Source organism: Squalius cephalus (assembly GCF_949319135.1).
Source record: "Squalius cephalus genome assembly, chromosome: 20".
Classification (NCBI taxonomy): Eukaryota; Metazoa; Chordata; class Actinopteri; order Cypriniformes; family Leuciscidae; genus Squalius; species Squalius cephalus.
Window position 1 is genome coordinate 30,215,955 of NC_137141.1, and position 27,834 is coordinate 30,243,788.

The 27,834-nt window shown below is 38.4% G+C and overlaps 1 protein-coding gene across 1 annotated transcript; it reads right to left on the reverse strand.

Annotated features, from left to right (window-relative positions):
* Window positions 1–26,472, reverse strand: peli2 (pellino E3 ubiquitin protein ligase family member 2). Its single transcript, XM_079853435.1, has 6 exons — window positions 26,123–26,472; window positions 13,739–13,868; window positions 6,562–6,663; window positions 5,227–5,424; window positions 4,768–4,956; window positions 1–2,682 (listed from the first exon to the last, which is right to left on the reverse strand). The coding sequence occupies exons 1-6, from the start codon at window positions 26,197–26,199 to the stop codon at window positions 2,092–2,094; spliced, it is 1,287 nt and encodes a 428-aa protein (XP_079709561.1). The 5' UTR covers window positions 26,200–26,472; the 3' UTR covers window positions 1–2,091.
* Window positions 26,473–27,834: the final 1,362 nt, after the last annotated feature.

Consider the following 27,834-nt stretch of genomic DNA (forward strand, 5'->3'; position numbering starts at 1 on the left):
TGTTGTGTAATGGTTTATTGTGCCTAATTTTGCTGAAATTTACAAAATGTTTACACATGAATTGTCCTTGGAATTTGAAGAGACAAAAAAAAAAAAAGTTTCACAAAATCCTTTTTGACGTTTTAAACCGAAAAACATGTTTGGCTTTATTTTCGTTAATTCTACATGGAAGAGCCTCATATCAGCGTCTTTGTTAATTAACAGTAGCTTTGCTTAAGTAAATACACTCCCCATTCCCAGTTCATTCTGCTTGTGATTTCACAATGATATGTTTCAAGAAAGCAAAACATCCGCTCTACAGAACATCCCTCTAAATGCATGTATATCACACCACAACAACTGCCTGTATATCCAGACAAATATATAGAGACAACAGAACATTTCAATAATTCATTTACAAATAAAATCTACGGTGATTTTACAGTGTTCATATTGGGTCTGAAAGTAACAATGAGTGTGGTAGGAATCATGGGTTATTTAGCTAAAACAAGCAAGGCCAGAAGGTTTGAGCATTAATTAAAGAATATCTGACTAATGACTGTTCACAGGCTGAGCGTGGACGCAACACACACACTTCAATGAATGTTGATCAAGCGGATACATTCACACAGACACCTACCACACAGTAAAAGTACATACCTGAATAAATATATTAGTATCTGTTTTAAAACAAACAAACTGTACATGGGCTTGTGTGTGTAGTAAAATACTTTTCAGTGAGTAAAAAGGCTCTTTAAATGCAAGAGTTTAAAAAAATACCCCTTCAGTGTGCCTTAAAAAAAGCTTCTCAACACCCCTGTAAAAATGTCTTTAGGCATAAGAAACCATCTCTGTATAAATTTTAGGAAAATAGTAGAATAAGTCATTTTAATCTCATAACAAGCTTATAAAACAGTTGAAATGGGATGAATTTTGACCAATGAGAAATGGTTAGCAAGTCTTATGTGGCTCCTGTACGTCATATACCTCGACCATCATTGTTTTCAATCTCAATCTAATCATTTTCCACGTTTGAGAAAAGACTATAAGCTGATTGCAGAATAGTCCACAGTTTTCACATCTGCTTTGATTGTACATCAACATGTGGAAAATGAACAAGTGGCAAGCAATGAACAGCACCAAAATATATATATATTTGGAACACGCTTTTGAAGGAACTATTCTTTTAGTTACAAATCTGTTAAAAATATTTGGCAATATCCTTTGTTAATTTTGTTACCGGTTAGCCCGGTATGAATAAAAATACCTTTAACATCAAAGCTTAAAATCTTCGACCACTGAGACAAAAAAAAAGAAAGAAAAAATGTGTTAGTTTCCAAATACTTGAGCTCACTGAAGTAGGTGAACATGGAGGACTAGGCTAATTACATCTGAAAATGAAGCTTCCACTGATCGGTATTCCTGCAGAATCCTTTAGGAGTGTTATTTTGGTAGCTCTTCATGTAAAGGATAAAATAAAACAAACTAAACAGAATCACCCTTTTTGTAATCTTTGGAAACCGCCATTTTAGCATTGCAGTTCCCAAAACACTGCTCCAACAAAGTACATCCTGGTAGAAGCCCTCAGTGGAATTTGGGATATGGGATTCTGACCTCTGGGAGTTCCCACACATTGAAGTACTTAAAATAATGGATCCTGCTCATGGGGTTCCGGACCATCCTGCACAGTTTAGTTCCAACGCGACACACTAGAACCAGAAAATCAAGTTCTTTGGACATCACTGGAAAGATCATTAAAGCAACAAAACTCCACAGGATCACCAAGAACCAAACGAAGCACCTCGAGTCTAAAGCCAAGTGTCCTATATAGAAATGTATTAAATATCCTGAGTGATGTGGTAATGCTGGGTGTGAATTGACATCTTGTGGGCCGGTAGACAAAATAACAGTCAGGAAATCATGACGAACACCTCCTGTCATTCACCATGTCATCGGAGCAAACGCATGCTCTCCTGCATTAGCATTTCAAGGGCAGCTTCACAGCTTGCGGTATGAATCAGTCCTTATACCACCTGTCCTTCAGCATACCTGATTCCACTTCAATTACATAATCCACTGTCCAGCAGTTCATTATAACCTCCTCTTATGTTGTCAGTCTACAGGCCCCTGAAAGATCAGCTTGGCCCACTTTTGCATCAGATTGAGTTGGGTGGCACAAAAGGGGCAGGCCGCATGGAAAGCATGGGTGCCGTGCGGTAAAGGGATCTCCGCCCAATATCGGGCTGACTTTTCAGAGCACACGTGACCGCAAGGTACAAAGGCATACGTCGGTGCTCCAGTATCTACGTAAAAGGCCGGTTCGCATCCAAGCCAGAGCGGTACGTAGGGGCCCACGGTTCTGCACATGGGACACTCTCTTTGAGCGTTGGCGTCTCGATCGGAACGGTGGCCCCAGTCGTGGTAGCCGTGAACGTGGCCACAGGCAAGGTAGACCCAGGGCTGTTTGTCCTCCTGGGTGGGTCCGCTGGACAGGGCACGGCTGCAGCGTTGCATGCTGGGAAAGGCCAGGGTGTTGAGGCCCACGGGGCACTGAGGCCGGGCTGCGTTCAGCTCCTGCCGTAAGGCCTCCAGGTGCTTCTGAGTGGGGGTGTGGAAAAGGCCATCGGCTGTGCGCCAGAGCAGCGTGGCTCCGCAGAGGTCAACCAGAGAGCCATCCTGCAGTACGTTACTCTCACTCTCCACCTGAGCGGCACATAAAGCAAACATCTGAGCAATGCACTCATTACAAGCATTCCATCCATTTTCCAAAAACGCTTGTCCTATGTAGAGTTGCGAGGAGACCAGAGCACCCGAAGGAAACTCGTGCCAACATTGGGAAAACATGCAAAGTCCTCCTGTCTCAGCTGGGAGTCAAATCAAGGATTATAGATGTTCAGATTATAGAAGTCTAACTAGTTAACTGCTCCTATCGCAGGTCTGAGGCTTGTACTCATGTCTGTCTTGACCTCTGAACCCGGCTTCGCTTACAAAAAGAATACCTGAAGGGCAAAAAGACATTTTCAGAATTGTTTTTCCAATTGAGCTGGTCAGCAAATTTGGATACAGGTTATAGTTTAGCCTACGGTTTGTAATGGTCTTAATCATTAGCAGCACGCAGCCAGTAGTGTTTGAATACCTAATCAGTAATGAATTACACCGTTAGGCTTTACAACCATAACTCTAGTAAGTGTAGATGATAAATTCATGTGCGCCAGAGCCCGTTCTTAAGCAGCTGGTTTGCGACAGACAATTTTTGGTCAGGCAAACTGGAGCCCGTTTCCACAGACTTGAGAACCGAATGGTTACGTGATTCTGATTTAGTCACTCGCGCACCGTTTTATATATTTAGACATAAGGAGCAATTTAGTGCAAGTTCAACACTGCATTTCTCAAACCCCCAGCTCAGTTCAAGACCAGCAAGTTTTAGTTTTTAGCTGAATCGATCTTCTGGCTCAGAACCCCTTTTTCATGCAACGGAAACACGAAACGGTTCGAGAATTGGGACAGACCCGGGAACCCACACCCGAAACATGTCAGTGGAAAAGTGGCATCCGTGTGGAGTTTGCATGTTCTCCCAGTGTCCTCTTGGTGCTCCGGTTTTCCCCACAACTCAAAGACATGCAGCATTGGTCAATTGGAGACACAAAATTTTGTATAGGTCTTCACAGCAGCATCCTCACGACCCGACTGAAGGCAAGCGGTTTGATGGATGAATAGATATTGTTTTTCAATTTCTGGATCAGATACTCTTAGTATATGCCTAATAAATAATCAGGCTTCTACTAAGAGTATAAAGTAATGTACAGTTTTATTTAAATTGTGTATTTGTGTTTGTTTTCTCTAGTGCTTGTAATTTGTTTCAGTTTTCTTTATTTCTCAAGTAAACAAAAGTGAACAGTCAATAATAAATCAAACCTCACAGGTGTGTGTCAATTACCTTTAGCAGTGTGTTCATTAGCAAAACAGTTTGTTGTGGAGTTGAAATTGGTGATACGGTAACATTGAAAGAGTGCAGAACCACATTTGTGCTCTAGGAGGAGCTAGAGGTTCAAATACTCAAAACATACTTTGGGGCTTTTATAGCATGGCTCTTAATAACTAAAAATCAACAAACATTTTTACACTCCATTAAAAAAACGTTTTTAACCCCCAAAATTCAAACATAGCACATAATTAACTATGAATTTCTAAACGCTGAACACAGCCAAACAAACATGGTCTGAATGAGAATGAGCTAGAGTGTCCTAGTCAGGGCATGGTGATGATGATGACCTCTTGAATACCTAGTGGTCATCCGTAACATGATTGAACCAGTATACCTCACATTCCTAGAGTCCTCACTGCTACACTAGTAGCGCACCAACTTTATAGTCTGGAACCTCAACGAGAGTCAATTAACTTCCTGACTGATCTTGATCTGCAGTTTAGATAATCACGTCTAGATGATTGCTTAAGGATATTCTCATCATTTAATGAGCTATAATCCATCTGAGTCCATAAACATCTGGGAAGGCATGAGAGGGTTAGTAAAAGAGAATTTACATTTTTAAAGTGGGGTATTCCTTTAAATTTGAGTTTGGATTTTTCTAAAATCTCATCTGAAGAAAGTCATAAACATCTGGAAAGGCATGAGGGCGAGTAAATAAGATCATTTAAATTTTTAAGTGGGGCATTCCTTTAAATTTGAGTTTGAATTTATATCACAAGTGTAAAAACAAAGGTGAGTGAACTGACGATTGAAGGAGAATGGCTACATTGTACACTAAATTGAGCAGCTGACGCACTAACCAGTTTGCCTCGCGTTTGAGCAGACCGTGTTTCTCTCAGTGTGTAAACATCTCCACACACTGATATCTCCCTCCACACACCAGGCTTGGACTCCTCTGTGAACCCGCCCCGTGGGTGCATGACTAACACACCATTGGTTGTCAGACCGTCCATGTGACCATCTGGATTCTTCCATTTGGCTGCTTTCTCCTACAGAGAGAGACTTAATTACTATACATGAACAAAAAATGTGTGCGCTCAGTTTACACATGGGTGAGTCATTCCAGTTAGCCTGACACACCTATATTTACCAGGTAAGTTTAGATCAGTTCCACTGGATCAGCAGAAGTGGATACTTACCCAGACAGCACATACACAAGCATTTATAAATAAGAGCTTAATTAAGCTTCTTGTATCTCCGATGAGAAATGTATCCCACAGACAATTCCATTTCAAGACCAGGCAAGAAAACACACTTACTCCGAGAAATATATTCTTGGAAGAATCAAAGCCTGCAGCGTAGATGCGCGCCGTGTATGGCGGGTTACGTTCACACACCACCCGGCAGGCGAAGCGGGAGATGGTGCTTTGAGTGATGGGTGTTTCCTCACCCTCCCCTCCACCTGACACAGTGTCAGTCACCACAAAGTCAATAGGGCCCTCCGTCGATCGTCCGATCTAAGATAGAAAAGAAGAATTCAAGTTTCTACAACTTAAAATATTATGTTCTCATTACAAACAATTGTCCGATTAATTATATTCTAGGTCATGAGAGAAAGAACAATATTAGGGAAAACCATTTTTATTATATTATTAATAATTATAATAAACACTAAATCCCATAAACACCAAACTTTTGAGCAGTTATGTTTTTGATAATCTCTTATGCTACCAACGCTGCATTTATTTGATCAAAAATACAGTGAAAAAAATAGCAGTTTTCTATTTTAAGTGTAACTTATCCCTGTGATGGCAAAGGTGAATGAAGACAGGAACAATGTGTGTCACATGATTGTTTAAAAATCATTCTAACATGCTGATTTGGTGCGTAAGAAACATTTCTTAACACAGCTAAAAATAGTCATGCTGCTTAATATTTTTGTGGAAACTGACATTTTACTTTCAGGATTATGAGATGAATAGAAAGTTCAAAAGTACAGCATCTATTTAAAATAGTCGAGACTTATACATGGTTACAAAAATGGTCCCTTTTGAACTAAAAATAACCACATTTCAGCTGAAGATTCTGTAAATCTCCAGGTGTGTGTTTCAGAATTAGTTTTGTATGGTTTTTGAGCTGAGTGACAATTGTCCCAACACTATTTTGTCTCAACAGTAAACAGGATGGTTAACATGTGTCAGGGCTTGTTTGAAGAGCTTATTTTAGTTTTAAAACTGGGATGGAAATTCCCAAAAATAGAGAGGTGCTTATTGCACTAAATCCTGTTTATAAATACTTGTACTGAAATAAAGATGCGACGGTCTCCACTTTATTTCCTTTTTATAGAGAGTTTCTGTTTTGTCCCTGTTGCTAGTTCCTGTTTTCGCTTTTCTTCTATAGTCAATCTATATGACTCGATCCCTCGTGCGCAGACCAGACACCAAAAAAACCACCACACATGCGCAACCCTGTATCTGAGCACGTGTCTGGGGGAGCTGATATAACCATGTCCCATATACAGATCTTGATTAGGTTTGGTGGAGGTCAGACATATTAAAGTTGGAGAAATAGATTTGCCAACTCCCAGTCAACAGGCAGACACTGAACAGTGGAGGAGATATTTCAGGGTGTTTTTTGTTTTTGCAGAACAGTACCTGGAACATGTCTGTGTCTTTGTCATGGCTGTACTCCACCACCACCGTCTGGTTTCTGGACAGCGTGTAGGAGATGCTGTGCTGGCCCTTACAGTTCACTGCCTGTCACAACACAACACAACAAAAGCATCTGTCAGGGAGGGTTTCCTGCTCATCTAATACAGTGGCACACATTTTTCACTTTCTGAAAATGTAGTTTGTATATCACTGCATTGTTCAAACCTTTAACTTTAAAACCTTTACAGCTTCGAATATAGGTACTGAGAAAGTGACAAAGGACAACGAGGAAAAACGGCATAACCAATGTCTTTTTCCATTTAGAATTTTATGAAAACTTGCTATGGATCTTTTTGATGCATGTGGAGCAAAAGGGAAGTCTGCAATAATATTTGCTATGGCCTCACATGATCCCTCTATATGCCCTTTACCCTCTAAAACGGAAATGTGAAAAGGTTAGCAAGCAGCACTACTAATAACTTTGGCCTTTTTAAAAATGCTTAAAGTTGGTCCAAAATACCACTGTAACCAGCATGTAGAATTTGAGTGTTTTATTGTGTGTATGTGAAACACACCCCATCAAACATTCATTACTGAGACAGCTGTCATATGCGGCTTGTTATAAATAAATCATACATTATTCAAGTCAAGAGTGTAAGAAGAGGCAAGCATCACATGACTAACAACACGAAAAAGTATGGTTTGAGATCTACTCTTTATCATTTCTACTTGAAGTAAGAAAATTAGCCATCGCAGATATGCATGCATGATCTGAATTGAGTTCACTTCAAAGCAGAGTGTGTGTGAACATTATTCTGGTGGCCTGAGACAAACCACAGTGTTTAAACAGCCAATTTCCCAGTGTGATTTTCTCTCGCTTCCTGATTCACCCTTTCTCTCCTCTAATCTGTGATTTCCAAATTACCCACATCTCTATCACGTGTGCTCAAAAGGGAGTGGAAACTGGGTCATGTTACTACACTGTGCAACAATGGAAAAACACAGCCGAGAGAGGAAGGTGGTTTGTTTCTGTACAACACTATTTAATGCATTACTGTTTTTAAAACTCACTGTCCGCTCATATGCCAAGCACAGGATTGTGTGAGTGTGCACTGTGCATAACACTGTTCTCAATAACACTGGAGGTCACAAGCAGTTCACATATGCATACTAAAAGCCAAAATTTCACGCCCCACATATGCCCAGTAATATCCCAGACTAAATATGGATGCTGGCTGAGTCTGTATATTTTCTAATCCCAAAAAAAAAAATGCTCAATTCAAATTGATTTTGTTCAGCGAGTTAAACATTAAAATCGAAGTCATGTAAATGCGCTTTATGCAACTGTAATAAAAGTTTGTGCTCACTCTTTCACTCGTGTCTCACAACTCACAAGTATAAGAGTTACGGCAGATATTTTAGAGTTTTATTCCCGTCAGCAAATTCAGTTCTTTAATGAATAGTTTAAATCAATGTAGACAGGATCCGAAATGCGTTTAAGCATATAAAACGCTTTGCACGTAGAGATACTTTAGCCAGAGCATAACTTACATTTTACAGTTATATTCTGTAAATGTTATGAATTGAAAGGGCTGCACATATTTAAAATTTCTAAACTGTTATTCTTAACAGCAAGCAAGTTTGATAAAATAAACTTCAGAGAGTGCACAAAGCGAGTGTTGCTCAACCAGATGGAGCCCAACAGAGAAAGGTGTGCAATTACTTGACAAATTATGCATTTTTGATCAAATTTGTAAGCAGCCTCAGATCGCATGTAGTACACAACAGAAATTCGATTTTTTTCAGTAAATATAAAGGATTATTTAAATATTTCATAAATAATTAAAATGTAACACTACAAGCAAGTTTAACAGAAACTTGTAAAGAATATAAAAAGCACCTATATAATATAATATAATATAATATAATATAATATAATATAATATAATATAATATAATATAATATAATATAATATAATATAATATAATATAATATAATATAATATAATATAATATTGGCCAGGAAGAAATCTGATTGGCTGGCAAGTTCTGGTAAGCCATTTTCTAGCTGCTTACTAATGTATAATGCTGATGCATAAACACAAAATTGAATATCATTAGTATTATTTGCATTAATAGTTTAATCTAACTGGCTGTGGTAGTTAGTCGTCTGAACACAATTATTGATTCTAAGACAACTTGCCTTTTTAGCCATTTCAGAACAAACACACGAGTACAGATATACTGAGCATTGGCAAAAGGGAAAATGTCAGAATATTGTTTATTTTTATCTAACCCACCCAGCCTCAGTCCAAAGCTCTATCAATTATGTTGTGACGGGACTCATAGTTTGGCGTGTATGACCGGCTTCCAGTTTCAAATTTGGGCCGTTATTGTTGTTGGTAGCACATTCGTGCCCATAGTAAAGTGGAACAAAGAGGCTTGAGGGTGAAACATTAGGCAGCTCTCCATGCTCACTGCCAGGTCACAACAGGGGGTCCATCCAGCTATCCATCCCCCACTGGTGTTTTACAGTGGGCCACAAAAGCTACAAAAAACACCCCAAACAATAGAGCTAGTGGAGCCGCACCCGTTGGGCAACAGGGTATTTGAAGCAGCTCCATCTGGGAGACGCCGGAGCAGCTTGAGCCTCGCGTTTGTCGTAAACACATGATGAGATGAGATGCTGTGGCCACCAACCTCAAGCCACAGGATCCAATTCAACTGTACCCTCCATCAGCACTGGACAGCCCACAATGCAAGTGGCAACAACTCTAACCTCTGAAACAAACCTCCAAGACATCCGTGAACAATCACATATTGTTCCTGGAATAGTTTAGTGACATTTTGTGACCCATTATCTGAAAGGAGTTCGCTGGTGCACTGTGAGTAATCACAGAGCCTGTTCTTTGTTCAACTTTAACATTACAATGATGCAGCTGCACTTGTGTCACTGCCGGAGAACTGGCCGTTTTTTTTAGTTAACCCTTTCAGAACGACGCCTGAAGACATGGAAGGCCTTCCACCTCAGATCGCTGTGACCCCAAAGAACAGCGTGATTCACAGATGACTCTGCGCTGGGATATTTTCAGCTCTGACGAGGCACTGTGGACGGATAATAAGCAGCCAACAGTAACAAAACATCCCCAGAAATACAGCATGCCAGCGAGTTTCATGGCGAGAAGAAAACATTCCTTGCGTTCATGGGACTTTAATAACGGAGCCTGGGTCTGTGTATAAAACAAACAATCACAAATATATCACATTCTTCTTTTTTCTTTTTTAAATGACACTGAAAAAAGACCATTTAAAAGCAACTAAACAGGGCTCTACAATGACATTTGCAAAATTAAAGTGTGCGAATGAAAAAATATTTAGGTGCACAAGTGTGTGTGTGACCGTCTAAAGAACTTTCATGTGGAAATCTTTTCCGGTTCATTTATCCGGTACAGACTGTCGAGGACAGACATCCGGGAGTAAAAACATGAACACACTAGAGAGTTGCTTTATAGTAGAAAATGAAGTTATGCTTCTGATGAAATGAGACACTGACATGGTTTTTCATGTTTAATACGGTAAATCTGCTTGATGTGTAGCAATCTATAGTATAAAGTGCTATATAAATAAACATGCGACTTTACTACAGTGCCGAATTGCAGAGCTCGTTCAAACATATCCACGTTGCTCTCAATTTTGTTGTGCATTAATTTTGTAGAGAGGAAAGCGTGCAGCACATATTTAAATATTCATCTAACCCTCACTTTCAACAGTGTGGGCGGTGTCAGATGTTCGATAACAGTATAATCGCTGCTCATGTGTTTCGAACTTCGTTTTACCCCTAAGGAAAGAACGAAAAAGAACTTTGCCGTGAGTATATCGGGGTTTTTAATGTTTCACACTACGATTGGCTGTTTTTTTTCCACACCTTTATATAACTGAGAAAGCAATGAAGAGTTGTGGCTCATGTGCTTATATGGTAATACTGGTTATTCGCTAGCCTGACAAGCCAGACCCACATTAAGATGTTGGGTCTGGGAACACACCATTGGCAGGGCTCAATCCGAGGGGCGGGATAAACGGTTGTCTTTAAAATTCCCTCTGCACTCAATAGGATATCTCTACAACCAACCAGAGCCTTTTCACGGCCAAAGCCGATTCGAAAGACTGCTGTTTGCCAGCAGCAGCAGCCATTCTTTGTTTTCAAGTAGCAGGGAATTCACGCAGAACCGTCACAACTATGCCGTCATTATGTTAAGCCCGCCCACCGACTCTATACACGATGTGATTGGCCTGACTAGAGTTTGGTTTTTCCAGCTCGCAAGCCAACGGAGAGTTGCTAGACGACACTGGCTGCAAAATAAAATTTACTGCCGCTAGGGTGCATCTAGATTTCTAGGCTAGTTATTCGCAATGTGAGGGGGCAATACCGGGGGTTATATTTTTATACCAGTTTATGGGTTTAACTTAATTTAAATTTAAACTAAAAATAAATGCAAGACTGCATTTTAAAAAATGCATTTAACCAACACTAATATCCATTTGAACACTGATTCTGGTGAGATAATTATGATATCGTAGCAATTCTACTGAGGACTAAACTTCAGAAAACTTGAGAGAGAAGCAGAGAGCCCTGCTAGAATCAGGCAGGTAAAGATTGAGGAGTTAAGAAGGATAATGGATGTAAGGTGGCACAATGCCATGGCTATTCTATTCTCAGCATGTGACATAACGTAGCTGCTCTGTAGATCACGGACCAAACAAGCACAATGAACAATTGGCCACTTGTAGATGACCTCCTTCAAGTTGGTTGTCCTCTGTAAACGTGTTTGAAAAGGTTACTAACTGGGAACGTTTACATTGCATTGTTATTTTAAACAATGTTACATATAGTTTTACTCTCACACTGTGTCTGTGGTGTTTATTCCATTTCAAGCATTCCATTCGACGTCTCCGATGGACCCGATTTTTCCATAAAATCGGACAGGAGGAGCTCTAGGACTGACTCACGGGGTAACCTCGGGTTCAGCCCCATCAGTCCGCACCCCAAAAAAAACCCATTTGTTCAGAAGCTCTAGGAATGTTTGTTGGTACTAGTCGGTATCAGCTGCAAAAAATCCTGACCAGAACATCCCTAATCGTTGTGTTGACATAATATCGTTTTGAATGCTTTGAGCAGCCAGACCACAACTTTTAAAGTCCAGCCCACGTTGTATTAACACCAATGGTAGTATTACAGTGGTAGTATTTTGATGCCTTGACATGTGGTCTAGTAGGACAGCTCACTAGGGTTTGGAACAGAACAATAGTTGCATGCTGTAATGAAGCGGCTCTCATCGAGAAAGATCTCCTGAGACAATGCCGACTGTTGGCAGTTTTCCTTCAGTAGACTGGAACAGCGGCAAAAAAGGCAAATCACAGAGGAGGAGTCCCCAACCGATCAAAATACTACCACTGTAATACTACCATTGGAGTTAATACAATGTGGGCTGGACTTTAAAAGTTGTGGTCTGGCTGCTCAAAGCATTCAAAACGATATCATGTCATAAAAAATACAAAATAAAAAAAAACTTTAAGTGTCAGAGGGAATGATAATCTCTGATCCAGCTCCATGCATTTCACAATAACATCTGGAGATGGCCAAGTATCAGCACAGATTTGTTTATTGGTAGAGGCTGCTCTGAATGAGAGTGAACAACTCAACCCCACCCATGTTTAGTAAATGTTCCCTGTAAATCTCTGAAGAATGTCCCAGTAGCAACCATTTAAAGGTGGGGTTAAATATGCTATCGTAGCCATGTTGGAGAAACTAAAAGTTCCAATACTTAACTAAACACTGCATTGCGCAGCTTCACAACTTGGCAATAATCCAACATGTTTTACAACTTCTCTCTGCTATGTGTTGGAAAGTTGGAAAGTCTTGTGAAAGAATTAATTTCAAATTCCATGTATTGCTATCTCAAAGACACTCTTCTGGAGCTTGTCAAGTCCAGAATCAAGTGTTGGTCATGCGCTTGCATGGGTACAGCACGGTTTAACAAACACAAATCAGCCCCTAAGCTAACCTTTCTCCATGGCCCACAATCTAAAATGAGTTGACACACCCTTGCTGTAAAATATAAACTGAAAGGCAACACCTTCAAAAGGGCAAAGCATTTGGTTGTGCCATTAATGTCAGATTATTTATAATAGTATATTATAGGGGTGGGAGAGAGGGAAAACAAATCTCTGATGCATCCCAATTTTCGATGATTCTAAATACTTCAGAATGCATAATGGCATATTTGTGTGCCATATACACACAAACAAAACCATCAAACAAGCATATAAAATTGCATTTGGTTTCATGAATGAAGCAAAGAAAATCTACGGCTTAATTGCACAGAATATGCAAAGTGAGAAAAGGTATTTCAGCGTTTTCCTTTCTAGATGCTCAATAAAGTTCAGGTACTTAAAGTACTTTTTGTTTGCTGGTAATCGGGATGGAGAATGAAGGTAGGACCCCAAAACTCAGGCATCCAGATGTTCTCCATCCCCACAATGATCTCAGGCTCATTCAAGTTCACTCTCAGTAGGAATCCATTTCTGGGTCCATATGTATAAAGCCGCTCTGAGTAAAATTTTAGTCTTAAGTGTGTCAATTCTAAGGGCCAAATTTACTAACAGCTTGCACCAGCGCAAACCCTCTTTTGGCATTAAAATACTGTCAGGATTTACTGAAGACATGCAGTTAAAAATTAGCACTGAAAAGACGTGGACAGGGTGATTTTTGCGACTGACCTTATTGCATATGCATTTGTAGGAGATTCCCTTTCAGACCAAATTATAAGAGGAAAGTATTTAAATGAATCATGCAAGGTGATTTACTAATAACACCATTATTTAATGCCCCCCAAAAAAGCATTTCTTAAACCAGATGTAGTAGTAGTCAAAAGTGATGTCCGGAGGGGATATTTGTTTTTAAATGATCCAACAAGTTCACTTAAACCATCAAAATATGAGGAAGATATATATTTTTAAAATGTTAAATATGAGGGAAGATCAACACACTAAACTTGGTTAAGGTATTTATCTGACAAAATTATTTGGCAAAAAAAAGGCAGTATAGCTACACGTTTTATTTTACTATGCAAAGAAAAAGAAGGTAGCCTAGGTTTCACAGTTATGGATGATATGCGATTACCTTGCTGGCTTGTGGTGTGTTAAGGATGTGTACAGTGCTGGGTTTGACACCGTTGGCTTTGGCTCTCTTGTAAAGGGCAAACCGGCTTTTCCTTCGCCCTCTGTCTCCATTGGGAAGTGTACCATTGTACCTGTTTAAGGAAAGAAAAAAAAAAAAAGAAAAAAATTAGACAACACCGTATGAGTGACTAGGGAAATACCACTTTAAAAAAGGAGTCAAACACAGAATATCATTTTCTAGAGCAAGAAAATGGTACTTCACGGCTCTACAGATCCCTGCCACATGAGCAGACCAACAGAATCCGGAAAACCACACTGATTTCATATGAACTGGAATGCCAGTCATTCAAAACATGCAGCATAATTAACCATGCCCCTGAACGATTATCCAACCGCAATTAAATTAATGTATATTAGACAGTATGCACCATGTGCTTTAAAGGGGACCCATTATGCAAAATTCACTTTTGCACGGTGTTTGGACATAAATTTGTGTTGGCAGTGTGTGTACACAACCACCCTATAGTGATAAAAATCCACTCACTCGTTTTTTAATCCCCATAAAATCCCCAACAACCTGTTTTCAGCCACGGGGCTGGTGTGACGTCACAACAGCCACAGGCCCCGCCCACGAATGTTGACAGACACTGCGGTTTTAACATACACCCGCCCTGATCGAGTTCACAGCGAGTTGTACACATCCGCCATTGCTGCACTGACGAGAACGTAGGTGTTGTGTGGCTGGATGTATCCACATAACTCTCTCTATTTACTCCCGAAATCTGAGCCAGCAGCTGAAGACGAGGTGGATTCATTTTGTTTTCGAAGAAAATGCTCCCTCAGCTCTACGGAAATTCGTTTTTGTACTTGCGCACTTCTTATACTGTGTTTACTCACAGTAACTCTAGATTTTCTGGAGTAAAACTGACGCTTCATCTTTTGTGTGATGTACAATAAACTTTAATTAAACTCATCAGTATATTTTTGGCCATCATTCGGACGGGGTCCTCTACAGCAGGCTTAATAGTGGATACAAGCAATGACAAGTATATAATATAAACTATACCTGTTCTATCTCCATACAGCATATATTCTCTGACTCTGTAGGCGTTATTGTCCGACTCTGGGTCGAAATGAACACCGTTACTGAGAGTTTCTGTTTTGATATTATCATCATTCCGTGAGATGAGATTGTTCTGACGCGAGCTCGTGAGGCTCCGCCCCCTATGCCATGCAGCAGCAGCTCATTTGCATTTAAAGGGCACACACTAAAGCGGCATGTTTTTCTGAGCCCCAAAAAGTGATGTAAAAAATAGTCTGTCGGGTATTTTGAGCTAAAACTTCACATACACACTCTGGGGACATCAGAGACTTAGGCTATTTTACATCTTGTGAAAAGGGGCATAATAGGTCCCCTTTAAAGAGTAGTGATGGCGTTATACAATCAGCACACGAGGAGCTCGTGATACAGTGATTCCTGCAGACTCAGAGGTTCGCCCACCCAAACTCCATCTCCAAGCACGGCTTAAAACGAGCATTAAATGCACTTTATCTTAAAATTTGCAACAATTGAAAGGGTTTTTGCCCACTAGTTATGATACAAATCTAATAAAATGACACCCATTCACAAGAAAATGTGAAGAGTGCAGCATTTCACCACATTTAAAATGAGAAACTTTAACACAGGCTCAAATATCTTCCATCAGTTCTCCAACAAAACATAAATTAAAAAAAGTTCTGACTGGAACACTGCATGCATGGTCCAGGTACAATGTGAACGCAAAGAGAACAGTTCTTTCTCACTCTTTTATACACTTTAAGATCAAATGAGGTCTGAGATGTGTGAACACCATTACAGCGCTATTAAAGTTGTTTTTACTGAATAATGGACAGACAGAGAAAATAACAGGACAGAGAAAAGGCATCACACGCCATTCATAGAGCTGCTGTTTCATAGTGATGTTATAGCCTTGGGGCTAACTCTGGCATATTTAAATTGCTGAAAAGCTAAGATGTTCATTAATATGCATTTTCCCTTTTAAATAGATAAATAAAATAAATAAATGCCATTTTGTTACATCAGCCTTACATTCAGCCACTATTCAAGTTTTAGTCAAATAGAGCCCTTGATTTTAATCGAGGAATCATGACAGTCCTAATTTAAATTATATAAATGTTCCTGTCTAACAGCAGGTGTAGTTCTCATGAAGTTACTTCCCTTGGGTAGTAACATGTAATTGTCACTTATTCATAGAGATGAGAAATGTGTGTCATAAAAAAATACACTCCTTTTATACTTATAACTTGTTTTGTTTTTTTAACTCACTACATTTAATAAGGAATAAAAGTTACAAGTTACTCATAGATAAACACACTGTGGTGTTCAGAACACCTTAGTCTAATTGCTGTCAATAAAAAGGCTTCTTCTCATTGAGTCCAGCTCCTAATGTTATCCAGTCAGGTTTTTGTTCTGCTCCATAAGATTTTCCTGGTAGCATCCTGGACCTTTTCATACAGCATTTATGAGAACAAGGATTCAGAGTAAAATGCTAATCTACAATCGGCTGTCTAGAGTGTGCATGATGTCAGCACGCACTTACAAGCGGCCTCAACATCCTGTACTGTTGATGCTTATCACTAGACATGTTACACAATTTGAGAAAGTATCAAGGCATGTCTGAGTCAAATAAATATGTAACATCCTGTCTACTGAGATGTCTTTATCCGGACAGATTTTGAAGATGCATTCTTCTCTGCCTTTATCCCACGATTATGTGCGAGCAGCTCGTGGAAAGAATGGTATCTCAGTTAAAACTAGACAAAGTATGACTTCATTTTTAGCAAGAAATAGCCATTAAATACTTGCTTGCTTGTGACTAAAGCTCATTTGAATTTGTTCTAGATCATTAGACATGATGGTGCCATGGGAGTCTGTCTGTAACCAGTTTTCTTAGAAGGTGCCGCTATAGAGCTGGTAAGTCCCGCCCATCCGTAAAACCCCACTGGACCTCTAGGTTGAAAAATCATCAATGCAAGTGAATGAGAGAAAATAATTATTTTTCTGGTCCCGTTTGAATTTTGCCATGAATGTGAACATATGTTGTCTGTGAATTTTTAATATAATTTTTTGTGTGAAATGGGACAATTTAGCGGGTAGAAGTTTGATACGGTTAGACTTTGCGTGAGAGCACGTTGTGGACTACAACTCGTCGCTGCTTTCGACGCGAATCTGAAGAAAGAACAGCCCATTTGGTTTGAATGTTGACATTTGGGTACAAAACACACAGGCATCTCGATCTGTCTCCATAGATTATCGCAGCATTAGCACCGTGATTTGACAAGTGGAGGGAAAATGTGTTATGGGGTGACGTCACATAGGCGACATGTAGTCTTTCTCGTTATGTCTTTTCCACAACTGCTAGCCAAAGAATCATACAATATACTGTCAAACTCGTAACATGAAAAATTACAATGTCGCAAGTTGCAAAAAAACAAAAAAAAATTTAAAGTTGAACTTCTTTTAACTAATTTTAGAATGGGTTGTTACGCACAAGACACTGCAAAAGGGGTTAGTGACATCACTAACCCTAAAATTTACATAAACCCCGCCCCCGGAACATGATTTATAGATTATCAAGACAGAATATGCTAATCAATGACTAGAAGATAACTACACATAAGCTACAGAAATCCAGTCTGAACATAAAAAGGCTAAAAGTGTTTTAAATTTTCAGTGCATGTCTGTGTGAGTACAAGCTGTTGTAGCTCCGCCCCCTGTGCTGGGAGCAGCAGCTCATTTGCATTTAAAGAAACAGACACAAAACGGTGCGTTTTTGCTCACCCTCAAAAAGTGACAACTTTAACATGCTATATAAAAATATCTGTGGGGTATTTTGAGCTCAAACTTCACATACACACTCTGGGGACATCACAGACTCATTTTACATCCTGTGAAAAGGGCATTATACCAGCCCTTTAAGCCTCAAATTTTTAGAATGCTTGTTATGCGCAAGAAGCGAGTGCAGAAGTCAAACGTGTTCATCTAAGCGCATGTTTACAAAGAAAAAGCTGCACGGTGGAATGGAAAAAACCTGTTCTGTGTGAACAGCCCTTACCACGACACCGTTGTCATACATTTTAGACGTTCATTTTCACAGCGTTTTGGGGGCCTGAAAACGTAAACATTTACAGTGCAAGTTTTTGAAATGTTATAATCTCCATGTAAACTACAAAAATGTGAATTTGTGAAAACAGTGTGACATGCACATGTGTATTATGCGTTCAGAGTTTTTCCTTTCCAAAAAGTGACTGCCAACTACTGGCCTGGCAGCAGAACAGCGTTTTTAAACGTTTACGGGGATCTGTTAGCCTGGTCGACACCAGACACTTCTCAGTTGTAACTGAGAGTGGGTCTGGGGAAGGTTAATTCACAGCCCATTTCCAAAGAGGCGTCACCAATGGACGTCGCTCAAATACCTCTGGGCGCAATTGGATAGACCTAAAACCAATCAGAGCAACCACCATCGTGACCATCATCGTGTAAAGCCTGCCTCAACGTTTGTGATGGGTGCCTCGATTTGGAAAAATTGGAAATGAACTTGAATGGGCTCTTGGCCAGACGGACTTGCAGAGCAAATCTCAAATTTACCGGAAGTTCGTCAGGGTTTCTCCAGGCTATGGATCCGTAGGAAAACGCAAAAGGGAAAAAAAATATGCTTTTATCATTCTTGTTGTGTAAACGTACCCTTAATGCACAGATCTATTCTGACATCTAGTCTCAACTTATATGTCTACAAACTACGCTTTCTGTGCTGTTAGACAAGCTACCCCATAAAACACATGAATCTTTACATGCACACTAAGTGTAGCCTATCATTTGTCATCACCATGTTAAATCACTTTGATTTTAATTACATAAATCAGGGAGACCTTTACAATACATCTGAAATCCTTTAGGTTGATCACGTCTTCCTTTCAGAGAGTTTGAATGATAGTGATTGTAAGGCTCTCTCAGTGAGTTGGCAGAAACTTTAGAGTCAGCGAGATCCATCTCCCCACAGCTATCAGTCACAGAGGAAAGACAACATTACAAAAGGTGCATTTTCGAGGTTTGTCGTGTCCCACAAAGCCTTCTCAAAAAGCTCAGTCAGTCTAATGAGAACAATGAACAGAGAGAGGAGGACTGGAGGCTCAGATCTGCCTGTGCCCAGATCAATAATGCCCTCTTTCAGCCTCTACTGTGTGTGTGCCAGCAGCCAATGCCAGGCAACCCCAATGAATCAGGCCAGCAGAAAGTTGGTAGGTTGATCTCTTTCTCTTTTTTTTTTTTTAAGGAATATGTGACCCTGGACCACAAAATCAGTCACATGGGTCAATTTTTCAAAATTGAGATTTATACAAGCTGAATAAATAAGCTTTGTTAGGATAGGGCAATATTTGGCCGAGATACAACTATTTGAAAATCTGGAATCTGAGGGTGCAAAAAAATCTAAACATTGAGAAAATGGCCTTTAAAGTTGTCCATTTATGTTCACGACTGTGCTGCATTCACTCACAAAAATAAATGTTTTATATATTTACAGTACGAAATGTACTAAATATCTTCATGGAACATGATCTTTACTTAATATCCTAATGATTTTTGGCAAAAAAGAAAAATCTATAATTTTGACCCATACAATGTATTGTTGGCTATCGCCACAAATTTACCCGTGCGACTTGTGACTGGTTTTGTGATCCAGGGTCACAATAGGTCTGTTTGGTTCATACACAGAAGGCTTCAAATTCTATGAATCAAACACTCCAAGAACAGCAAATATTTCACCATACCATGTGATTCATTTGTGTAACATAAAACTGTTCACTTTACATATAAAAGACAAAAACACACTCAACCACAAAAGTCTACTGATTAACCTTAACAGTTATATGCGATTTAAGTCATAAGATGTGTTACCTTTTATAAGATACTGAAATTATGCTGCCTTGAGTTGGGCATTTGCTATTACAATATGTCATGCATTCAAGTTGGAAACATAAAATGGAAGCAGCCTTAAGACAAACAAATTATACAGTGAACGAAAAACAACATCAGATTGCATTAAGAAAATTATTCATTTATATAATTTCAAATGATTTAAAAAGTAAAATGTTAAAAAGCAAACTGTAAGTGATTAACTTCCAAAATTATTATTTACTACAGCTATCCACTTACTGATCTCTATATAACCTAGACTATTGATATATTATATAATCTTTAAAATCAACATGCCACTTCTGATGTTGGAAACTTGTGTTTCATGTAGAATTCAGTTTATTCAGCTGGTCATTCACATACTCAGAACTCGCAGTTATATTTCCGACTACACTTGAAGGGCATATTATTCTCATAAAAGCGGTCATGTCAGGGTCATATTTGACTATGAAAGTAAATTCTTCATAAAGAAATAAAAACTGTAGTTGCACTCTGAGAATTAGGCTCTCTCATAACATGTAATGCTTGAAAAGACCCTTTTTATTTTGTTCTACAAAAGTCGCATAATGTGAATTTTAAAGCTGCTGTGTTTTTAAAAATGAAAGTTGCTGAATTAAGGCTCCGACAACCATAAGGATGTGAAACCATGTTATAAAACAAAACATGAAACTCGCTTCAAGTAATCTTAATAACCACAGACCTTCTTAATTTACTCAAATCAAAAACCACTATTCTAAAAAAAAAAACACAGGAGATTCCTGAGGGAACCCAGGATGCCTGCAGACAGGTTGGCCTACAAATTGGAGACTGAAAGGTTTCGGTGCTTTTAAACAAGCTGCTCCACCAAAAACATGTGGACCTCAAGATTCAAGAACACACGGCTCCCTAGCGTATCAACTCTCATTGCTATATTATTCCTGTAAAAGTCTGAAAATAAGTAAAAAAAAATGTTTTTAATGGAACAGTATTTTAAACCTTAAGACAACATTTTTGAAACCTCTAAAATAATTTGTTTTTTTGTTGAATATCATTTGATACATCAGGCTTTTAGGGCTCATATAGAATAATAAAGTGAGAATATGGACCCAATTTGAGGCCCAAACGGAGTAAAAATATGCAATTTGAGTAGTTGCTGTTATGGCCAAAAAGGAAGATGAAAATCTGATAGCTTGTAATGTAAACCAAGGAGATCATTATAACAGGATAGCAAACTTCTTGCATAAAATGCATATGGTCTAAATATCAAGTTGTCACTTTATGGCTGTTTCACAGTTCCAAGGACGGACTTGCGTTCTCGTGGAGAACTTGTCAGGTAATCTTGAAAGAACGAACTCTGAAGCACAAGAGGACACAGAACGCAGCTTTGTGAGAGTTGAGATGTGCTGTGATCTTGTTACTCAACTGACCTTCCCAGCACATTATGAGTAACATCCAATGCACAATCACAAATGTATTGAAACATTTATTTCACATTATAACAGGCATTTCATATCTTGTTTTATATCATTTTATTTTGCTTTGTGTAATTGTAAAAATCAGTATGTGTTTAATGTTATGCTTATGTCAATGTTAAGATTATTTTAAATATGCCAATATAAATAGTGCAGGCTTTCTTCAGGTCACTTTATTAAAAGCAAAACAAACAGATAAATGTTTACTTTCACAAGCAGTCACATATTTGCTTAGCCTGGTTAAAACCAGACCATTCTCAGTAGTAACTGAGTTATGGTCTGGCAACGCTCCTTTAATAACTCATTTCCAAAGGGGCGTCACCAACGGACGTCACTCAAATGCCTCTGGGCGCAATTGGATAGACCTAAAACTCCTAAAACCAATCAGAGCGATCGTCATCGTGTAAAGCCATATGCGGTGTCCCAAAGTTACACTACGCCATAAAAGTATGTACTCTTTTTGTGAAGAAAAGGTATTTACTTCTGAGGCCATCCTTAAAAATATCTTGGTTTGCCGTAACAGCAAAAAAAAAAAAAAAAAAGGTCGGTTGGTCGGTCTATTTTTTTTTTTCCGAGATTCGATGTAAAAAAAAAAAATGTACAATTTTGGTCAAATTTGCATATCGGGACTTCACTGACAGTTTTCCAGAACTTCGTGCTATATATATATATATATATATATATATATATATATATATATATATATATATATATATATATATATATATATATATATATATATATATATATATATATATTAAATAATTAGAAAACCTGTATAAACTGAACACCAAAGAATAATATTATAGCGGTAATATTATAGGCCTATTCATGTAACGGGAGCGCTGCCAATAACGCACCTAAGCTGTCAGAATTGGGAAAAGTGATGATTATTAGTATGTCAAATATATCAAGGAGACATTTCAATTGTTTATTAATAAACAAGTGTTTTCTGTGTCAAAGATGAAGTTGACGATGCTGACGCGATCTTCGCAGTAGCCTAGTGAACGCGCCAGAGAGAAATGCACATTTCATTACATAAGCAGAGAGCAGTCTGTTTTCTTTCGTTTTGAATTGTTTTGTTTAAAAGTGTACATTTCATGCTTTTTTATATATAGGCCTATATATATGTCTCAGGTCTGTGAGGCAAGTAGCTTATACGCTGAGTTTCGGTTCATTTAAGAGACCAGCTCCAGTTCACGCGCCGGCGACTCCGTGTCCTGATTATATTGCCTTATTTAGCCTACCTCTTATTTATTAAATACATGAAATTGGTTGATGAAACATTGATCAAAATTAAGATACAATTAATACAAAACGAAATTCACTTTAAAGACAGACTTTCTACAAAAACAAACTTAATGAAGTGGTTAAAATCATGTCTGCCTACTCCATTTGTCTTCCGATATTTTCGGGATCATCTTATCTTATTCATGCTATTCACTTTTCATATAATCAACATGAAATTAAAAAAATAAATATTATTTTATTTAAACATGAATATGAAACTAAATCGTTTTTTAATGACTGTGGGCTACAACACAGGCCTATTAGACAGTAGCCTACAGAGAAATTTACTGTCGGAGCGTTGCCGGTGAGCATGTGGGGGGAGAGATACAATTTTCGATCAATCATCGAATTTTATTTTGCTTGATATGCCCATTCTTAATATTTGGTGTTTTAAATGCCTGTTTGAGATCTCTGTGAAGTTTTAATTGCCGCTTTCAGAGCGGTCACGTCCGTAATATTGTTTCTTCCTCATAAATGCGAACATGAAAAATAAAATAAAATGAATAGGCTATAAATTATGTTCTGTGGAGAGCCAATCCCTCTTCATCCGGTGGGTATAATAGCCTACTTTTGGTTTGCGCAGTGTAATTCATAGAATTAGCCTACTAAAACATTTTTCGTGGATCTGAGTGTCGCGATTTCGCTTTCATTTCGCATAGACCTACAGCCTACACAGCCCTTATAATCATAGATGACGCCACGGGTTTTTATTTAAAAGAAAGAGCGTAGCCTACGTTTGTAGCCTATATGTAGGCCTATTTATTCACAATAAAATATAATTAATATCATTTTATTGCATTTGTATTAGTTGTTTGAAGAGTAAAAAAAAATCGGTCGGTCTTAACGCAAGTTTACAATCAGCAAGTCGGTCGGACTAAAAGGGAAAAAAAATAAATAATTGGGTCGGACCTAAATTGACTGGGTCGGTCGGGTTACGGCAAACAAGAATATTTTTAAGGATGGCCTGAATGTGTAGCAAAAAAGTAGGCAAGCTTTGGGACATACTACTTCGTCATCTTTATCGGACGGATCTGTCGCGTGCATCCTGTCACATAAACTGCCCTGTCAATCATCTTGTCACAGTTAAAATCCTCTATTAAATCTAATTTAATTTCCTACCATTTCGGAGAGAAATGTAGTAGCACGTTCATCTGCCAGTGGGTCTTTCATGGAGACTGTCCTCATGTGTTTGCAATTTGAATATAATAATGCATTTAAAAGTTGGCGCGCTTCACCAACGGTCGCTCAAATGCCTCTGGGCGCAATTGGATAGACCTAAAACCAATCAGAGCGATCGTCATCTTGTAAAGCCCGCCTCAACGTTTCTAATTGGTGCCGCGATTTCGAGGCCATGGAAATGGGCTTGAATAAGCTCTTTGCCAGACTACTTGCAGACCAAATCTAAATTTGCCGAAAGTTGTCTGGGTTTTCCCAGGCTAGTATTTGCTAGCTTGCAGCTACAATCTCTTAAAGAATGAAAATACTGTCATTAAATTATTCACCCTCATGTCGTTCAAAACCTGTAAGACTTTCGTTCATCTTCGAGACACAAATGAAGGAGATCTGAAAATGAGTGATTTATGTCCCTCCATTGCGCAACTACCACTTTGACGCTTCAAAAAGTTCATAAAGAGATCATTAAACTAGAGCGATTTAGTCCAAATTTTCTGAAGAGACTCGATCGCTTTATATGATGAACATATTTAATTTAGGCATTAATCCACATAAACAGAAGCTCAAACGTGCTGCGTAACACAAGAATGAACCTCATTGGTTCTCACATGCCAAGCGAACATGCTTGAGCCATGTTGTGTGAATAAACCATGAATAAAAGCCTAAATTCAATCTGTTCATCATATAAAAATTATCGTGTCTCTAGAAGATTTTGGACTAAACCGCTCAATTCATATGGATTAGTTTTACGATCTCTTGATGAACTTTTTGAAGCGTCAAAGTGGTAGTTGTGTAGCTGTCAATGGAGAGACAGAAAGCTCTCAGATTTCATCAAAAAGATCTTCATTTGATGAAAGATGAAAAAGTCTTATGGGTGTGGAATGACATGAGGGTGTGTAATTGATGACAATTTTATTTTTGGGTGAACTAACCCTTTAAGTAAGCAAGCTTACAGGCCTCCAACCGCAGTGTCTTCTGGGATTTCTAACGGTTCGATTCTCTCAAGTCTGCATTAGATGCATTCTCGATATCAAGAACACATCCGGGTACTTTCATGCGTCCTCTGTACTTGTGTTCTTGAGTATTGGAAGTGAACAGTTGATGACGTAGTACAAGAAAACAAGGATGCAAGATTGCTTATATTGAGAAACGGCCTAAACCTCTCAATAATATAATTTAAATGCTTAGTTTTATGATCAAAACTCTGCTGTTTTTATTGTGAAGGGGAAAACATATAACGCAATGCAATGATGACTGAGAGATGTACACAAATTTCATGTCATTTAATAATCCAAATTTAAAATATTTGTTTAAAAAAAAAGTGAAGTCTGGATAAATCAAGTAAATCTAAGTTGCTTCGGTCCAGTAAGTGTTCATATCTTGAAATATTACAAGTTATTCTTACATTTAGTTTATAAAAAAGATTTCAAATCAAAAGGTGAACCACAACCTAAAGGGGGTCGTTTTAAAATAATAGTAAAAGATGTTTTACTTCCTAAAAAGTATCAACCATTGTGTACAACAGGTTTTTCAGCAAAGTTGAGATCATGCTGATAATTGAGGAATTAGAAATGTGCATATTAAATGATACAGTAGGCTTTAGGTATTGGTTTAAAATCCTTTTTCAGTCACACTAACCACAAAATATTTTATTGTACATCTGAGATCCTTGAAGTTAAACGTCTTTTAATATGTGACACATCCAGATCAACACACAGAGCATCTTCTAATGAGCTAATGATGCAGACATCCATCATATGCAGTTCTCCAGGAATGGTTTGAAACCCCAAGCTTTAGATCACTGAACATTTGTGATTTACAACCCAGCAGAGCTAGGAGGGGGTATTGTAAAACAGAGACAGGCTCTTTGACAAGAAGGGGGGGACCAATAACTTTAGTGGGCTGCTTCCGAATTCCTCCACCGCCCTTCATCTCGTTATGACTTCCCGTACAGATGATGAACGAGCACCATGAGAAAGTCCCATCAAGACCCGAACACTGGGGCTCCAATAAGAGTCTGGGATCAAACCAACTCCCAGCCAAAACCATCCACGATGGAGTAAAATGCATATCATAGTCAATAATTGTGTTTCTACATCATCGACAAGATCACTTTAGATGGCGGCTTTCGTGCATACAAATAATAATAGCCTAAATGTATTTATTTATCTGGCTCCCGTAAGCTTACAGGACCGCACGTGTTTCATTTGTGCAGTAACGTGAGCGCGTGAATTTTAAGAGCTGGGAGGTCTCGCGCACTGCACACCAATATCAAGTGTGTAAACAAACTATTTCCGTACTCTCTAAAAACGCGGTTATCCACTAAATAGCGGCTCAAAAATATGCCAGAGAGTTTCTGAAGAGCCCTGTTGTGAGAGTATCTACGGCAAGTGAAAGTAAGGAACTTGGAAACAGCAAATAATACAGCTAAAGTCGGGTGAACTCGTCAATATTGGACACATTATGAGGGGAAAAAAAGCTGCGCGTATGGACTCACCCCAAAACCACCAGTTCGCCGTACTTCACTGGCTCTTTGGTGGGCGCACAGTGCTCCTCTTGACCCGTTGAAAACATGAGGCTTTTTCAAACAACACAGCGCCCCTCACTAAATTACACGATCAATCCAGCGACGAAACGGGAAAAGACTTCAAAGGACGGTCCTAACTGCCATATTACCCATTTACCTGCTCCCAATCTTGCGTTGTACTTTTCTGAGGAAAAATAATCAATGAAATCGTACATCCGACAGAAATTTTAAAATTAAAGCCTTGAGTCTCGGAGACATTTCATCATGGGAACAGCGAATAACTTAATGCTTCCATCCGCTGAAAGAAAAACAGTACTCGTAGGGGGTGGACCGTACCATTCACTTATAACGACTTTACGCGGGTGAGAGTGGGAAGAAACTTTCCAATGATTAAAGCGAATATTCTAACAGAGTCATCGTCGATCAGTGTATGCTTACATACTTTTGAGGGCTGTATTTCGTTTGCATAAACTGTTATGGAAAGTTTGATCCTGAGATATTTCACCTTTCAATCTAAAAAAATGCGCCCCCTCTAACGGCATAATCCAACACAACGGCGGTCTGAGGCGGCACCTTCAATTATGTAAACAAAGACTGAAAGTTAGACATATTTAAAGTGGTATAGTAAATTATGAGCAGTTTTTCGTTTTAACCTTATCCAGTTTTATGCACTACGTAAATAATAATAAAAACAACAATTATAATAGTGTATTTTCCATAAAAATTATATAAATTTGAAAAAAATAATTTACATTTCACTCCTAATAACAGTAACCTGCATATCAGTAATCAAATAAATGTGTTTCCATGCTCTGATTTAAAACAAACCTCCACAACACTTTAAAAAAAAAAGTTGCTGCCTTAAATTTTTAAGTAAAATCTACTTGGATGTTTAAGTTATTTCAACTTAAATTCGACTTGAAAAATGAGTTGAATCTTGTATAACTTAGGAAAACAATTAATAATTGCTTAAATTATTTTGATGAGTTAAAGCAATGTAAAAACATATGTTGTCAAAACTTATTGATCTTTTTTTTTTACAGTGAATGAAGTGAATCATAAAGGGACAGTTCACCTAAAAACCTTTGTGTCACTTTAAAGTTGTATGACTTTCTTTTTTCTTTCAGAACACAAAAGAAAATATTTTGAAGAACATTGTGGTCCTAACAACTTTTGACCCCTTTGACTTTAATTGTTTGGGGACAAAAATCTGACTATCTTTAAAACACTTTAATTTACATTTACACACAATTTGCAGTGATCTTTAAGAATATTTTTATATTCTTTTAGATATGCTGGATGGAATTTTAAACGAACAAATGATTAGCAGCGATAACTATGTAAACTAGGCCTGAGAATATAAACTGTTGACTTTTACTCTGCTGTAAACCATGAGCGTGTTAAATGCCATCAATTCCCTCACAGACATCATGCTGTTCTAACAGCTCAGTCCACATGAATGGGCCATTTGCTAGGAGTTTGCTTTTCTTATACATGCCTCCACAGCAGCACTCAGATTCTGTTTAAGTTTGATAATTAGGATTGTTGATTTATTTTTCCGCTTAAAGGATTTGTTCACCCAAAAAGGAAAATTCTGGTATCATTTCCTCACTCTCATGTCCTTTGCAAACTTGTATGACTTACTTTCTTGCATGGAACAACAAATGAGATGTGAGGTTGAG

Coding starts and splice junctions, on each gene's coding strand:
- peli2 (XM_079853435.1), bottom strand. CDS start 26,199: ATGTTTTCAACGGGTCAAGAGGAGCACTGTGCGCCCACCAAAGAGCCA. Junction 4,957..5,226: donor CCAAGAATATATTTCTCGGA/GTAAGTGTGTTT, acceptor CTCTCTCTGTAG/GAGAAAGCAGCCAAATGGAA. Junction 2,683..4,767: donor CTCAAACGCGAGGCAAACTG/GTTAGTGCGTCA, acceptor TGTGCCGCTCAG/GTGGAGAGTGAGAGTAACGT.